At 51.6% G+C, this 15958-nt stretch overlaps 1 protein-coding gene across 2 annotated transcripts in view; it reads right to left on the reverse strand.

Annotated features, from left to right (window-relative positions):
* Positions 1 to 15769, reverse strand: part of arap2 (ArfGAP with RhoGAP domain, ankyrin repeat and PH domain 2) — a 72021-nt gene extending 56252 nt beyond the window's left edge. For both annotated transcript variants that reach the window (XR_015100228.1, XM_086105366.1), the window contains exons 1-8: positions 15262 to 15769; positions 12681 to 13412; positions 12188 to 12270; positions 8966 to 9042; positions 8620 to 8675; positions 7271 to 7573; positions 6699 to 6768; positions 1341 to 1461 (exon numbers count right to left, since the gene is read on the reverse strand). Coding sequence is in view for 1 of the 2 variants with exons in the window: in XM_086105366.1 (XP_085961492.1) it covers positions 1341 to 1461; positions 6699 to 6768; positions 7271 to 7573; positions 8620 to 8675; positions 8966 to 9042; positions 12188 to 12270; positions 12681 to 13384 (1414 nt within the window). In the remaining variant the exon portion in view is untranslated. The remainder of the gene's footprint in view (positions 1 to 1340; positions 1462 to 6698; positions 6769 to 7270; positions 7574 to 8619; positions 8676 to 8965; positions 9043 to 12187; positions 12271 to 12680; positions 13413 to 15261) is intronic.
* Between the last annotated feature and the right edge of the window lie 189 nt (positions 15770 to 15958).

Consider the following 15958-nt stretch of genomic DNA (forward strand, 5'->3'; position numbering starts at 1 on the left):
ATTCATCCTGGACGGCTGGTTGCACTGAATACATTCATTGAAATGACATCCTTTCAGAATTTATTACGCACTCCTTATTGTGACCGTGTTTTTTGTCAGAACAAAAAGACTGGCAAAGCGGTTTGAAAAGGAATTCAGGCGCGGGGGGGGGCTCCCAATCCCAATGACTAGCTCCGGCCCTGGACTAAGCCAGCCCGAGTGGGATCGTGAGCAGCTGTCGTGAGCGTCTGGCATATGAAAATGACCGAGGCTCCTCATGTCAACGTGCGGACATCGCATGGTTCATCGCGGCCGCGTTCTCGCCTCGGCATCGCGGCTCGTGTGGCCAGCTTGGAAAACGCCGCGTCTGCAGTTGAGGTGTGGTCAAACGCGTTGCAATTATTTGCCAAGAAGCGGCTCAGAGTCAAGCCGCTTCTCCTCCACATCGAGAGGAGCCAGATGAGGTGGCTCGGGCATCTGATTCGGATGCCTCCTGAGCGCCTCCCTGGTGCGGTGTATCGGGCATGTCCCACCGGGAGGAGACCCCGAGGACGACCCAGGACACGCTGGAGAGACTATGTCACCCAGCTGGCCTGGGAACGCCTCGGGATCCCCGGGGAGAGCTGGAAGAAGTGGCTAGGGAGAGGGAAGTCTGGGCTTCCCTGCTAAAGCTGCTGGCCCCGGATAAGCGGTAGAAGATGGATGGATATTCTGGCCGCTTTGGAGCAATCTGAGCCATGATGAGTTTGTTTGTTTTTTCCTGATCTCTGTTTGTCACCCTGGTAACTCAACCCAACTCAACAGTATTCCTAGAACACCTTCAAACAATGACGGCCATATGCCCGAAGCGCCGGGCGGGTGCGCATGGGCGGAGAAACTCAGAGAGCGAAGATGAGACGGGGTCATTTCAAGATTTGATTCGCAAATCGGAGGATCTTCGAAAGAACTCGCAAATGAGCCAGTGAAGGGATGTCAGAGTAGGACCGACGTGCTCCCTCTTTGCACGAGTCGCCGTCAAGAAGCGAGCGGCGGCATTCTGGACCAACTGGAGACGCTTCACGGAGGATTGCCACAAATTCGACCTTCGACACAACATTCATTCGTCATCGCCATTTCAATTGGAGCCATGATCAGAATAATCCCGTGCTTTTGCATCTCAATTGTGTTCTATATGGGGGGGGGGTTCCACTTTCGGCCACTAGAGGGAAGCACAGTCTTGTGCTTGACAGCGTAAATTTGAAATGAGAGAAGAGGTTTTTGCTGAGATGAGTGAATTCCTCACTGCTCCCCCATCCTGCTTTTTAGGCCGACAAAACCACCAGCTCGAGGTTCATTGGACAGTTGAAGAAATAGGCACTTACCATCTTTCTCAGCCCGGAATATGAAGGTCCGAAGCGAGGTGATGACCTCAAACTTGTTGTCACCGAGGGCCCGCACCTGCCGGATGGCAGTGGCCGCGATCATCCCCTTGGAGTACATTTCCTGCACAGAGGAAACACCCGAGACTTTAACAAATGCAAGCAAACGCGGCAAATTGCAAGAGCGCGAACCAGACGTTTTCTCTCGCAACTCGGATTTGATTTTTTTTGGGGGGGGGGGGCATAGTTTGCATCAGTGGATGTGTAATTGTTGGCTGCACTGCTGTCGGTTTGGGGTCGGATTCCATTTTGACGGATCTCCTCATCAAACTCAAGCCACGAGCCATCAATACGGCACCGTTTTGATTTACAGAAATGCCTTCGCTGTTTGCCTCTCAACCAAATCACGTTGATAAAAAGGCGCCCGGCTCCCGCGTGAGAAAGGCTTGAATCAAAATGCGCTGCCAGAGAAAGACGACTTTATTAGCTGTGATGAGTTCTTTTCTATTCATTTATTTATTTAGTTATTTATTTATTCCCCATCGCGGGAAAAAAAAAACCCGTCCAGTGCACCTTCTTGATTCAAAATGGCCGACTTCCACTGCAATGTCCTGGAGACTTTTTCAGAGGCTCTATTATGAGGGACACGTCTTCCCAATCTCGTGTCCATCGGTGCGGAATCGGCTCTTTTTTTTTTTCTAAACTTCCAGGACCCCCTTTTTTTGCGGTCAAATTGTCTGCTTCCTGTTCAATGTTGAACGCTGTTCCTTTTTTTGTGCGTCCTGTTGTGGTAGACATGTCCAACCAATTTCTTTTTTGTGAATCGTGAACCTGATGATTTTATTAAAAAATCAATTTTGAGACCTTTTTTTTTTCTTTTACGGATACACGCTTCTTCCAAAAAGCGGTGAATTTTCCGACATGACTGGTGCCCCGAATTTGTGGAAAAATAACCAAAAACTGTCCCGTTGCAAGCCACTTTCTTCTCAGTCTGCACTGCACAACTGAACAAAAAGCTGAAGACGCAGCGTGAGTAAAGTGGGACTTGGTGTCGTGTTTGGTGTTTTTCCTCCCGATAAAGGCATCCAAACAAGCAAAGACGCGACACTTTGCGGCGGGTCATCGGCGGCGCGAACGAGAGAGCTCAATACTCGGGGGGCATCGTTTCGAATCAGCGTTAACATCCTGACGTGACAAAGAAATGCCCTTCGGATTTTGGGATAAAAGAAGCCTAAAAGCGACGCGCATTATGGGACTCTGGCTCTGTAAAAACCGCCGGCTCGTAAGAAGATAAATAAGACAGACGTTGCATTATTCATTCTCATAGTGACATTAGTGTTGCAAAAAAAAAAAAAAAAGGGCCATCATTTTGTTTGCTGCACACTGTCGTACGTGGGTGGAAAGGAGGAACGGGAGGTGGTGGACTTGTGACTCCCTCTTGCCATTGCTTAAGTAAGCCAGTGACCTTGCCGTCCACAAAACTCAAGCAACCAAAAATATCGTGCGGCACAGTCAAGAGGGGGGGAACGAAGGAAATTTGGTTCGTGTGAGAAGCCCAAGAGGACTGAGGGGAAGGAAACACCAGGAGAATTCGTGCAAAAACGGGGCTCATACTAAAACCAACGGTAGCGATAGCATTCACCCGTTTTGCCCTCCACAGTCTGCACAACACATTTGGTAAGTAAGTAAGTAAGTAAACGTTTGAACAAAACATCCATCCACCCATTTTCCGATCCACTTTCTCCTCACAAGGGTCGCGGGGGGGTACTGGAGCCTCTCCCAGCCGTCTTCGGGCAGTAGGCGGACGACACCCTGAACCGGTTGCTAGCCAATCGCCGGGCACGCAGAGACCAACAACCATCGACGCTCGCACTCACACCCTGGGAGACAATTTGGAATGTACAATCAATCTGCCATGCATGTTTTTGGAATGTGGGAGGAAACCGGAATACCCGGAGAAAAGCCACGCAGGCCCGGGGAGAACATGCAAAGTCCACACAGGAGGGCCGGGGCCGGGATCGAACCCACGACCTCTGCACTGTGAGGTCGACTCACTCACCCGTTTGAACAAACAAACACAGGCAATTTATCAATCTGATCCGATAAACAATCTGCGATTTGTTATGCAGGACATCAACATTACGGTTTTATCAAGACGGACAATTGGGGAATTCGGCTGCTTTAGGGTGAGGGCAAGTTCGACGGCTGAGCCCGCAGCAAGCCATTTCTTTGTTGAGTATTATTATTTGCAAATGAGCTGAGCCGCGCGCGGTGAAGACCTGCGCAATCGCCATGTCATTTTGAGTCAAGATGGCCGCCTCCCCGAGAGGGATAAAAATGTCAAAGTTCAATCCAAAAGTCGCGTGTTCTCGTACACAACATTTTGGAATTGACTTCCCCTTGAAGTATTTGAAAGACATTTACATGTCTTGGCTAGTTGAAAGGAGCCCTCGTGTTTCATTGTTTTAATGGCATCTGACCGGCAAAGCCCGTTTGTGCTCAATTTAAGTCAGGAAAAGAGAGAGGCAATTGGAAATTGGTCTCGCGTTTGTAGCCAAACACATTTCCGTCGCGGGTCTCCTTCAAAGAAAGGCGAGCGAGGGCGCGCGCGCGCGCGCGGATAAACGAGCTCAGTGGCTGATAATGGCGCCACCAGTTATGCTTTCACGCTAATTAATTGTCTTAATTCCAGTTTGAGGGTCGGGCAGGAGAGAGTCGTTTCATTGCGACTCGGGCATCTATAAACACTGGCGCAAAGAGTCCGATGAAAAGACGAGGTCAGGCCAAAGAGACGCAAACGCGCGCGCAGCCACGCGCGGGATCCCCTCGGGAGGACAAAGAAAAGCAATGAGGCCTAACTATCTCTCTCGCTCTCTCTCCCCCCTTACCTGACTCGTCCACCCCCAACACGCCCAACCCTTATTTCTCCCCACGCTGACCTCCTCCCTCTCCGCCGCAGAGCCGGCTTGAGGGCGGAGGGGGACGATTTTTTTTTTTTTTCCTGCCCGTTTGGCTCTGAACGCTCCCCTCCCCGCCCCCACAAAGAAAGTAAAAAACGAGCCAGTAAACTTCACGGAACAATTAAGGCTGAGCGCGCTGGAGCTAAAGCACACAACAATGGAGGCGCCATGCGGAGGGAGAAGCGGCGGAGGGGGGGTGGGGGGGCTGCACAAAAAAAGAAATATAAATAAATAAATACGTCGGAAAAGGCACATTTGCAACGGAGGCACGAGGACACCAACTGGCAGTCAGGAAAAGTTCACTCACAATCCACGAGCGAGCTATTAAATCAAGAGATTTTTTTTTCTATTTTTATTTTTTTTTACCTTTTTTTGCACCAAGCTGCTCGCGCCATCGGCTCCAATTTTGTTATTAGATCGAATACATATACACAAATAGATAGATCGATTTTTCTTTATTTTTTTCTTTTTTTTTTTACACAACACGCTCCCAGGCTTCCTGCTCACAAAGTTCTGCCCATACAAAGAGAGAAATGTTCTCTTTAGTTTGCCAACCTCATTAAAAAAATGTATTCAGGCCCCATGCCACCCCAATGGAGTTGGGGGTTCGAGTTGCGCACCCCCTCCAATCAAGGACGATTCAAGGACGGCTCCTTTGAAAGTGGAACAATTCCGTTCTGTTCAATTGAACGAGATTCCGATTGGCTTGGATATGCTACGACTCACAGTCACTGTCAATGGGGGGGTTCCACCAAGCTAAAACCCCGCCCACCCCGCTCACCTCATCCCCCCCCCTCATTCCCTTGACGCCAGGCTTCGGACACACACAAACACGGGCGCGCGCAGGCACGACGTCGCATATCGGGACCCTCGGGACTCAGCCGAAAGGCCCCGAGCGTTCTCCCGAGCCAATCCCCCCCCCCCCCCCCTTGACGAAATCGGGCGAAAAGGGCCCCGATTGATGGGATGGATTGGATGCAACGCGGCGATGAGACCGATGATCTCGCTCCTCTCCCACGCCACCTCAGCTACCCCCCCCCCCCCGATGATGACATCGCCGGAGACCTTTCAAGCCGCGACTGTGATTAAGTGCGATTACTTCTGTCTGGGGCTGACACATCCCGCAGGATTTCACACTACAAAAGAGAGTTTGCGGGTGTTAAAAGTTTCAGAGCGAGGACAAGCATGGCAATGTTTGCGTGCGGAGCCGCGCGCCGCAGCAAGCGCGCCGCGACGGGCGCGTCGCTTTATTAGCATCGGCCAGCTTGGGCTTTTACTGAACGGGGGCGAGAGACTTGAAACCCTAAAAGTCAGAAAGCCGGAAGACGATCAAAATTGGTTTCCGAGGGCGTCGGTGGCGAGGTTTTTGTTCTTGGTGCTGCCGCCTTTCTTTGAATTTGCTGCATGGCCGCACTGAAAACTCAGCTCAGTCTTATCTCAAATCGGCTCTCAAAGTGGACTGAACGGAAAGGTTTTTCATCGGTTCCAGACACGATTTTCAACATGCGCCGAAAGAAATGCCATTTTTATTACCTCATGCTAAAAATACTTTTTTTTTTTTTTTTTAAACATTCTTATCTCATGAGGTGTTAGTCGTGCCTCTGTACGCTCTTCTCCTATCGGACACGGGTTGTGTCTGGAACCGATTGATAACCTTGCCATTCAGTCCAACGTGCAGAGTCGATTTGAGATAAGACTGAGCTGAGTTTCCAGTGTGGGCGTGCAACAAATTTGATTCACTGGGTCAAGGTACGAATTGAACCCGATGTGCCCCAAAAAGTGGGACGCAAACATCCACAAAGGGCAAGTCCTCCAATCATCCCCACCACCTCACGCTCTATCGATTCGCTGACTCGCCGGCGCTTTCCCGATGATTCCCGTTCCGCCTGTGGCCAAACGTTTCCCGACAACGAAAGCGGCCGACGCGACGGGAAGAAGTGGGCGCGGGAGTTGGGGTGGCACTGCGTGAGCGGGCACAGAGGGCTGTAATTAGCAAGTGATTAACGAGGCGCCATCTGATAGGTCGCGCAGCACTGATTGTGATGGACTGTGGCATAAAAAAAATAAAATAAAATAAAAACAGTCAGCTGAACCCAAATGGGGGCATTGCCTTGTTTTGCCAAAAGCCATTTCGAGGGATGGCAGGCCCGTTTTCTTTCTTTCTCATGAAGCTTGGGTAGAAGAGCCTTCACTTGCCCATGCGCCCTTTTCAGAGAAGTGGATGTATTTTCCCGTCTGGCCGGCTGGGCACGGGGAGCCGCGCTCCGCCACGCTCGGCTTAAAGTCACTCCGTCCTTGCCCTCCTCCCTTCGTTAGCTCACAACGCTCACGATGGATGAGGCGGCAAACGGGACTCGGGATATCGATTGCTTCGGAGCTCCGGCGCGGGTTCAAAAGTTACCTTGTCGCTGTTGTAGTAGGCCAGCGTCTCGCCGTCGAAGCGCACCCACCGCCGCTGAAAGACGCACTTCCTGCAGGAAGAGGCAAAGCGGTTAGCGGCGGCCGTCGCTTGCAGGAGAAGCTCGCCGTCATGCGCTCGCAATACGCTCATTGTTTTTTTCCCGCCCCCATTCGACAAGCAACAGCCCACGATGATGAGCCTGTCAAATGTCAAGAAAAGACGACTCCAACATCCAGCCATCCATTTTCTAATCCGCTTCCCCTCAGGGGGTCGCGGGCCTGCGCCGGCTGTCTTCGGGCAGAGGGCAGGGACACCCTGAACTGGTCGCCGCCTCCTCGGACATCTGAACTTTAATCATTTATTGTAGGTTCCACCGATACCAAGTCGGGCGGGGGGGGGGGATTGGATTCGGGCAGGCTGAAAGAGCTGAGCCCGGTCGCCATTTAGACGACAAAGTTCAAGTCAATGTAAACGCCGGTTGCAGAATCCCCGTTATTTTGAAGCGCGGCTATTTATCGCATATTTTGCTCGCTCGCGGGTTTGGCGATTCGTTCGCCGGCGGGCCGACCTACCCTTGAGGTGACAGCTTGTCCAGCCAGCCCATTTTCAGCACTTGAGGTTCCGCGGCGCCGTAAAAGCAGGCGTACGGGGAAATATCAGGCAGACGGTCCCCGGGAGCCGCCAAAGATCGGGCGGAGAGATGGCGGTCCGCCATGACCCCCGAAGCAGGGCCGGAGTCGGGACCGGAGGCCGCGTACTCTGCCGGACTTTGCAGCAAGCTTGGGAAAACGCCGGCGCACTCTTCCACCGTGGCGTATTCATCTTTGTCGAGGTCTGGGGCGGCCGCGACGGGGGGGCGCTCCCGGTCCTCGGAGCTGCGGGTCGGACAACATTCGCAACACAACAATGGTAACGAGTCGATTTCACGGACAAGACGATTCAACGCGCCTGACCGAAAAACGTTGAAAGAATTACGGAGAGATGATTTTGGATTAAAATGATTCAAAAGCGAGTCTGGTCCCGGATCAATCAAAGGGAGTGTGCAAATGGGGATTCAATCCGGAGGATAAAATATTGATTTGTTTTGACAAAAGGTCCCGTTTTCAGCGCTGATTTAAATCAACTGACACTTTGTCCACAAATGCGAGGAGCAGCGGAACCAAATGTGGCTTCACTTTGGTTCTGGTCCTGGGAACACACGGCAGTTGGTGTTTGGAAGAACTCTGGATCAGTTGCAGATACCCGCTTGATTTAATTTTAATTTTTTTTTTTTTAAATATGAAGACCTCAAAAGGCACCACTGAAGTCATCTAGCCTACTGGAAATATTTTTTCTCTGTCCGGTTATTTGTAGCTTAAGATGAGCGCCGATCTCGGACCTGGTTTGAGCAGGAGAAAATTGGTTTGATGAACACATGAACTGAATGAAAGACCAGAACTGAAATTGAAATCATTAAGACGCGTGTCGACGTTGCGATATGCTCCGTCATCTTGGCGAGGGGGCAGCGTGTAGATATTAAAAAGAAGTGGACCGAGAGTGGACCCTGGCGGAACCCCGCAAAGCCATCTTTGTTCGCTCGGACTCGTGCCGACCGATTTGAGACAAAGGAGTACAAGGAGGATGGAAGCGAGGACGGGAGAAAAAGACGTGCGATCGGATCAAGTCCTTCCGCTTGGAATGCCTTTGCGTGAATTCCATCGATTTTTATTGCTCCCATTCTCTTGACTAATTTGTCCATGGACTAAAATGGTCTTCCGTTTCGGCTTTGGGAACGCGTGACGACGACAGATACGAGTTGGCTCGTTTGATCTGCCACTTGGAGACATGTTTAGCGCAAAAAGAAAAACGTGGTCACGAGTTATTTTTTCTTCTGAAGCCTCCTATTAATAGCGCCGGAGGAGATGAGAACATCGGCGCCTACCTGCGCTTCTTCTCTTCCGGCGTGTCCTTTGGCGCCACCTCTTCCCCACCCGGGTTCTGAAAGGACACCGCGGAGAGGAGCGTCAAATGAAAAGAAAGTCTGCGGCGTTGTGCTCGGACACGCTTATCGCATTAAGCGGCGCTCACTTTCGAGGGCAGCCGACATTTCTATTAACCTCTCGGGCAAGAGAGAAGCAAGCGCCACTCTGTTATGTGACAACATTAATGCTGTGAATTGGCGCTTTGGCCTGTGATGTTGTTAAAGACGGGGGGGGGGGGCGGCACATCTGTTCCTCTTCGCTAAGCCGTTGCATCCGCTGCACCAGTGGGAGTGGACGGCGTCTTACCGGAAGGCTTTGAGCGCCGTTGTAGAGGAAGGTCTCTCCGTAGGGAGCGATGGGCGTCAAGGTCCTGTGAAGCGGAGCTAAAAAAAAAAGGGGGGGGGGGCACCACAAACGGAGGAATTTGGTCAGGGTGCTGAATGACAGACAAGTCATTCGAATCTTTGACTCCCTGCGTTTGACAACCTGAAACGGGATTTTCTCCTTTCAACAAATACGTTGCACATTTTTCAACGTCACGGAAAATATCATTGCGCATCTTTCTCCAGTATCACCTCACCTCATTCCGCGTTTCCGTCATTTTCGGCACGTCAGCATTCAAAGCCATTTTTTCCCCAACAATTGTCTTTTCACCTTATTTGGAGGGATGCTGCTTTGTACGTACTGAAGTCATATGACTGTCGAGCACCGGGTGTCAAACTCAAGCCCCCGGGAGGGGACATGCGGCCCACGAAGGCAAATCACGTCTGTCGGCTTCACGTTTCTTGCCAATTGTCTTCACTTCACAACAACGACATATGAGATCCAGCAAGATTTTGCTTGTTGTTATTAGCGATTCCCATTTAACTCATTCACTCCCAAAGACGTTTTTAAACGTCATTTCAGACTTGGTCTAGAATTGGCTGGTACTGAATAAGTTAAGCAGCAACATGACAACTTTATTTACTCTTATCAAAGTCGAGGAGTCGGATGACTGTACTTGGGCTTCAGGAGAGAGTGCGAATACTTTTGCCACCTCTCCCAAATTCATTTGGCAACCCTTGATCCGTTGAAGCACGGGGCTGTTTCTCTGTGTGCTGTTTGCTACTGCCGAGACTGCGGTCTGTGTTTGAGGAGGGGTGGGGGTGGGGCGGCGGCATGGAAGAAGAACGAGAAGAGACTGCGGCCAGACATTATTAGTCTGGAGACCCGGGGGCCACCATGCGCGGGCCACAGCCTGTCACTGTGAAAGATGACACCAGCTTCTCCCGAGGACGGCGCCGGACGCAAGATGCCGCCGCAGGCTCCGCACACGTACGCACGGACTTCCAAAAAAAAATAAAAAATGTCGGAAGAGATCGAAAGACCCCCGCCGACTAAAGGACGGTCGATCAAACAAGCCCGAGCAGGACAAAGCGACGCCTTCACGTCCTTCCGGATGGCGGTTGGCAAAGGCGCGACACTATGCGGCGCCGTGGCGCGGCCTTAGCCGGGGGGGGGGGGTCAATCGCGCCGATCGCGGCGTACGCTCAGCATCAATCATCGTTCAGCAGTTGAGCTCGGTGAGCACACGCCGCCGCGTGCTATATGGGACATAGCCCCCACCTAGATGCTTCTAACATTCACCGGAGGTCCTCTTGGGGGCGCTCTGGGGCCGAGATGCGGCCAGCAGCTCCCACTTAGTCTCGCCACTAATGTTGCTCCCAATGAAAATCTCTAATCGGCGCACCTCGGCAAATTCAGCGGACAGCCGTCACGCGTTTCCGACATGAACACAGCGCAGGCAGGCAAGTGCTGCCGCGCGGGTGCGCGGATTTGATTGCCGCGTTGATACGAGTGTGTTATTTGCGCCATTTACGCGCGCTGCTCATTGTGATGAGCCTCACGCGAAGGCGATTTGTTTGCGTTCGGGGCTGGAAATACTTCCGACCGTCGTCGACTCATGTACACGCTTGCGTGCATGGCGCCGATGCTTAGTTGTTTGTTTAAATGCTTTATTTTCCTTTTTTAAATCAGTTTAAGTATTCGCTTGTTGCTGGTTTTTTTTTTTTTTTTTTTTTTACACACGAGGTATTTGCGGAGTGCACGGGGAAAAAAAAAGAGGTCATAAATTACTGCGCAGTAAAGTCAATTACAATTCCCAAATGACTGTTCGACCTACTTTCTTCCGTACGGCGGCACAGTGATACCTCAAATAATGAAAAAGTAACGGTGGGAAAAAAACGGTCACATGTTTTATATATATATATATATATATATATATATATATATATATATATATATGATATTGGAAACATGTGACTGAATACATCAGCTCGGGGAGGTGAATTTGCGGTTCCCAGCAGTGGGAACATCCGGGCTCCCGTTTTACCGTCATCTGAGCCTGTTTTGCATCCGTCTGGTCTTCATCCCTCCCAAAGCTTCCTCACTTCTCCGAGTGCCTTTCGTGTTCCATTCAAAGAGGGAAAAGTAGGCCTACCGACAGACCCGAATCGGTATCGAGGCTCTTCTAGTTAATGAAAAGTAACCGGGGGGGGGGGGGGGGGGGGGGGACGTTCACGTAATCAAACAAAAGCGAAAAGGCTTTTTCAAAAATATATATATATATATATATAAACTGAAACGATATTTTGCGTGTCTAAATCTAAGACGAACTATAATTAAAGCGACGATGGCCTTAGTTTTTTTTTTTCCAATGATATCCTACACGAGCTCTTGGGGTTCATTTGAAATGGATTTATTTCAACGTTGTTGATATGGTCAAACTGTGCTTTAGGATTGTAAATCGCCTTTCTTTATCACACGCTACTTTGGGACTACTTTTTTTTAAATCTTGCAATCAACAAAACACTCTGTACACTTTAAGAAAATAAAGCTAATACTAAAACTAATAAAAACTAATACCATAAAAATGAAAAAAATAGAACAAAAGAACAAACCTGCTCTTACAACTCATTTAACCGAACAGAATTTAAAAAAAAAAAAAAAAAAAAAGTCCAAACAAAAGCACACCGTCATGAAAAATCCCCAACGACTGCAAGCCTGATTCAGTGCAAGTGCCCGGAGAAGGCGGACACGACACGTTCGACTTTTACACAAACGAGCTGCCCCGGTAGCGCTTGGCTCCAACAAGCGCCATCTCCCGTTGCCATAACTCCACCATTCGTGCAAATCTTACTTTCTCAACTCGTCATCTCGAAGAGGACCCAAAATAGATAAATAAATAAATCCACTCCCCCCACCCCCCCTAAAAAAAAAGGGGAAAAATAAAAAGTTCTTCAAAGCTGCCGGAAAGCAATCCAGACTCGGGTCTCACTAGTCGGAGGGGGACATGATATGAGAGCCGATATTCCCCGAGATGTGCGTCGGCGCTTCCCGCGACACAGCCGCCAAACGGCAGACTCCGCCCCAGCCTCCCCGCTCGCGTTCTCTTTCATGCGGGCAAACAACAGCGCCGCCGACTCGGGCGGCGTATGAAATATTCATGGCGCGTGGAGAGCAAACGCGGCTGCAAGACGGCGCGCGTACCTTTCTGTGTGCCGTTCGCACCGCCGGGACCCCCGCAGACGGCCGGGTGTTGGGGCGCGCTTGTTTGCGCCACCGCCGCGCGCCTGAGGGAGGAAGAGCACCGACAACCGCCATGAAAACAACTCTGAGAGTGAGAGGACGGGCGGCGCTCGCCACCCGAGACACGCCGGCGGCCTTGCCGAAAGTACCCGAAATCCGTACTTGCGTCACAGAAATTAACTTTGGGGAGGAGTTTGTCACCTTGAGCAAAAAGATTTGCCGTCTGCATTTTTGTTCACGCCAAAGCACGAGATCGGCGATCAATCAACTTCAAGCGCTAATGGTCATGGCGCAGTCGTACAGTCGACGCGTCCACTCCTCGCTACGACCGCGAACTCGGCCCGTTGCGATTGTCTTAGAAGCGGTTTCGCTTCTCATCGGACCGGGCGGGAACCGGGAACCGATGACGCTTGCTCGGATGAGAGTGGAAACGTGTGCTGTAACAACATTTTACCTGTGGTGCTGCGGGATGTCGGGCACCGGTCTGTGCCTCAGCCGGTAAGAGCGAGTCAGTCGTGGACCTCTGGCGAGCGCGCCGGTGGGCTGAGCGTTGTAGATGGCGTTGTCCACCATGCCGCACCCGGAGGGCGCTTCGTCCTCGCTCGGGGTCGGGACATCGTCTTCCGGGCCAATGGCGTCTTCCGGGCCAATCTCCGGGTGGGTGGCCTTTTCAGAGGTCGGCAGTGACTCGGTGCTGCTGGACGAGGTGGAGGAGGAAGAGGAAGCAAGACGATGATCCAACAGGGACGCGCTGGCTGGCGGCGGCAGGCCGGAGTCTTCCGGCTGCGCTCTCGCAGGCAAGGTCCGACTCCCTTCCAATGGCGCCTGCTGTCGTTCTTTTGAGCGGTAGTGCTGACAGGAGCCCCCTTTTTTGGGACCCTCCACCAGGATGCTTTTTCTCGGGCTTTCCTCTCTCCGACGTTGCTTCTCGACGACACCCAGCACCTCCAGAGCGCGCAGGATGCGCCTGCGGTGCCCAGTCGGGAGCACCTTGAGCTCTCGAAGGCGCTCGTCCGTGAGGTCGGCGCAGTCCTGCAGAGATCGGTAGCCGCCCTGATGGAAACACGACGCGTACTGGGAGAGGTGGAGGCCGAGGAGCCACGGCTCCAGCTCCCGGCTTGGCTCCGGCGCTTCCAACGTGACCTCGGAGGGCAACATCCGGCGGGCACTTGACAAAGCCTTTGCACTGCACAAGACAAAACAACACAGCGACGTCGCCGCACGAGCGAGATGAGGCGCATTTGCGACACGCGGCCCGATGAAACGGCAGGAAACAGCTCTGAGGCAATTCGGCCTGACGTCTTCGTCGCGCGCCGGGTGGCCGGGCCTTACGTTCCGCTTGGAATTGACGCAACGGCGAGACCTTGCGCTTTCCCCGGAGCTTTCTCGCCGTTTGTTGCGAGGTTAAACGGCGCGTCCCCTCGCCCTCGCCCTCGCACGTGACCTTGTCGCCGTGCCCACTTCTTCTCTTTTGAGTTGCACACCGGCGACAGCAGAAGCGCCACTTCTCCTTTCCCGCATGCAGATTTGGAGTGCGAGGGCGAGCGCGCGCACGGAGCACAGAGCGAGGCGGGCAGTGGCATTTTTGGAAGGCGGGCAGGAAAAATTGTCTCGAGCAAAAGTCTCAACTGTTCATGGACCGCCAACTATCGTCTTAAAACGGTTCCATGGCATTTCAAACTCTGGTGGCTTCGAGGTGATTCGATTTGACTCTTTCTAATTTCCACTAACAACCCAGGCCTAACTGGAGCCAGACTCACTTAGGAACCTACTCTCTTGACTGCCCCGCTCTCCTATTGACAAGGAAACGACAGCACCTGGTGGCAGAGGCTGCTTCAGAAAGAGCGCAAACACTTTGTGACACGCCGAAGTAGCTTGCGAAGGATTTATTTCCCCCCTCCTAGGACTTTTTACTGTTTGGAAACAGACCCTATCCGTACATGATTGATTACTTTTGGACTCAAGCACATTTCAAAATCTCTGTTCTTCTACTTTGTTGAGACGAGTATTTGCACTTCTACTTCAGTCGGGAGTGCGAGCACTACAGAGAGCCCACGGGAGAGGTGAATTGCTATCAAAACACGAGCGCAATGAAGCGTCGACAGCAGTCGAGAAGGGGCGTGTCTATGACGCGATATTTGATAGCAGAATCTTCCTGGTCGAACACGTTGGACGCACGCGGACCAGGGGCGGTTCTGGATCAATTTCACTGAGGGGGCCGGGCTGGGGCCAGGGGTTTTTAATGGGGGGGCACATTCAACCCAGGGCTAAAAAGACAGATTTGAAATCTTATTTGACTTTTTATTTCTTCAGACTTTGAAATTGTAGTCATAACATTACAGTGATGAGAAAAAAACAGTATTAGGAGGGCTAAAATGTCTGCAAGCGTAACAATACGCCGTGTCCATCTGTTGAGAAGATTCAAGCCAGGGGATGATATGGTACCAGCCCGCCGGGGACAAACATTACAAATACACTGAAGCTAGATGTTTTACATGCATATAATTATCCAAATTTTAAAAGGCAATGTCTTATATATTGATCCTGTTAAGTAAAAATTAAAATAAAAAGGGAGACTAAAAAAGTTACACACAGACACACACACACACACACACAAACACGCGCACACACACGCGCACACACACGCGCACACACACAAACACGCGCGCGCACACACACACACACGCACACACACACACACACACACGCGCGCGCGCACACACACACACACACGCGCGCGCACACACACGCAAATAGCACTCGTGTCGTGGTAATATCCTTCTCTGCGGACTGCTTCTCATTTTCCCGCTCATTTTTAAATGGCGCAGCGCACTAAAGGGTCCGACTAGAATGTTAAATCACGCACTTTGGTTCCACCTTTCACGTCGGCGACTCGGCACGACTGCGTAATCTGCGCTCGGAGGGGGGGCCACAGGGGGGGCCAGAATCGGTGCTACAGGGGCACTGGCCCCCGCTGCCCCCCCCCCCCCCAGAACCGCCACTGACGCGGACGCCACCTCGGCACAGGCACTCACCTGCGAACGCAACGCGAGGACTTGACCGCGCCAAGTTGCCCACAAAGACCGAGCCCGAGCTTTTTCCTGAGTGGAATGAGGCGTGCCACGCCCCTCCGCGCACGTTCAAAACCTCCGCTCGTTCGGTCCGAACAGGTGACTGAAGAGCAAGCCCCACCCCGCCCATTGCGGAACAAAAAGCGGACACGCGAGCTTCCGGGTTACAGGCGCGAAGGTGAGGGCGGGCGTGAGGCGTTGCCTCGGCGTGTGCCGGCTTGATCTCCCCACCCCATCCCGCCTCCGGCCGCATTCGAGGCGACACAGCGTGGAATGCAAGGTCACAAAAAAAGATAAGGCCCGCTCCGGCTCAACACAAAAAAACAAACATTTTTTGAGTCCTTGTATGCACACGTACAACCGATAGTGTATGTATTTGTGTACATATGTATATACACACACACAAACACACACACATTTACATCAACGGTATTTTCTCCATTTGTTTTTCACAGCAAAACATGTGAAATGACAAATCTCATTGAAATGGCACACTGTTGTTTTTTTTAACTGTCTGAAGCAAATGGTGTGTGACTTATTACGTGTTTTTTTAAGCATTCAAAATTCTAAAATAGTCTATTTTTATGGTTCCTAAACCGTCCTCCAACCCTGAAATGACTCCTCCCGGAGTTGATGTAAATGACGTCAATGTTGACGCACC

The sequence above is a fragment of the Hippocampus guttulatus genome, chromosome 2 (assembly GCF_054856545.1).
Source record: "Hippocampus guttulatus isolate MCC_2025c chromosome 2, RoL_Hgut_1.0, whole genome shotgun sequence".
In the NCBI taxonomy this organism is placed as follows: Eukaryota; Metazoa; Chordata; class Actinopteri; order Syngnathiformes; family Syngnathidae; genus Hippocampus; species Hippocampus guttulatus.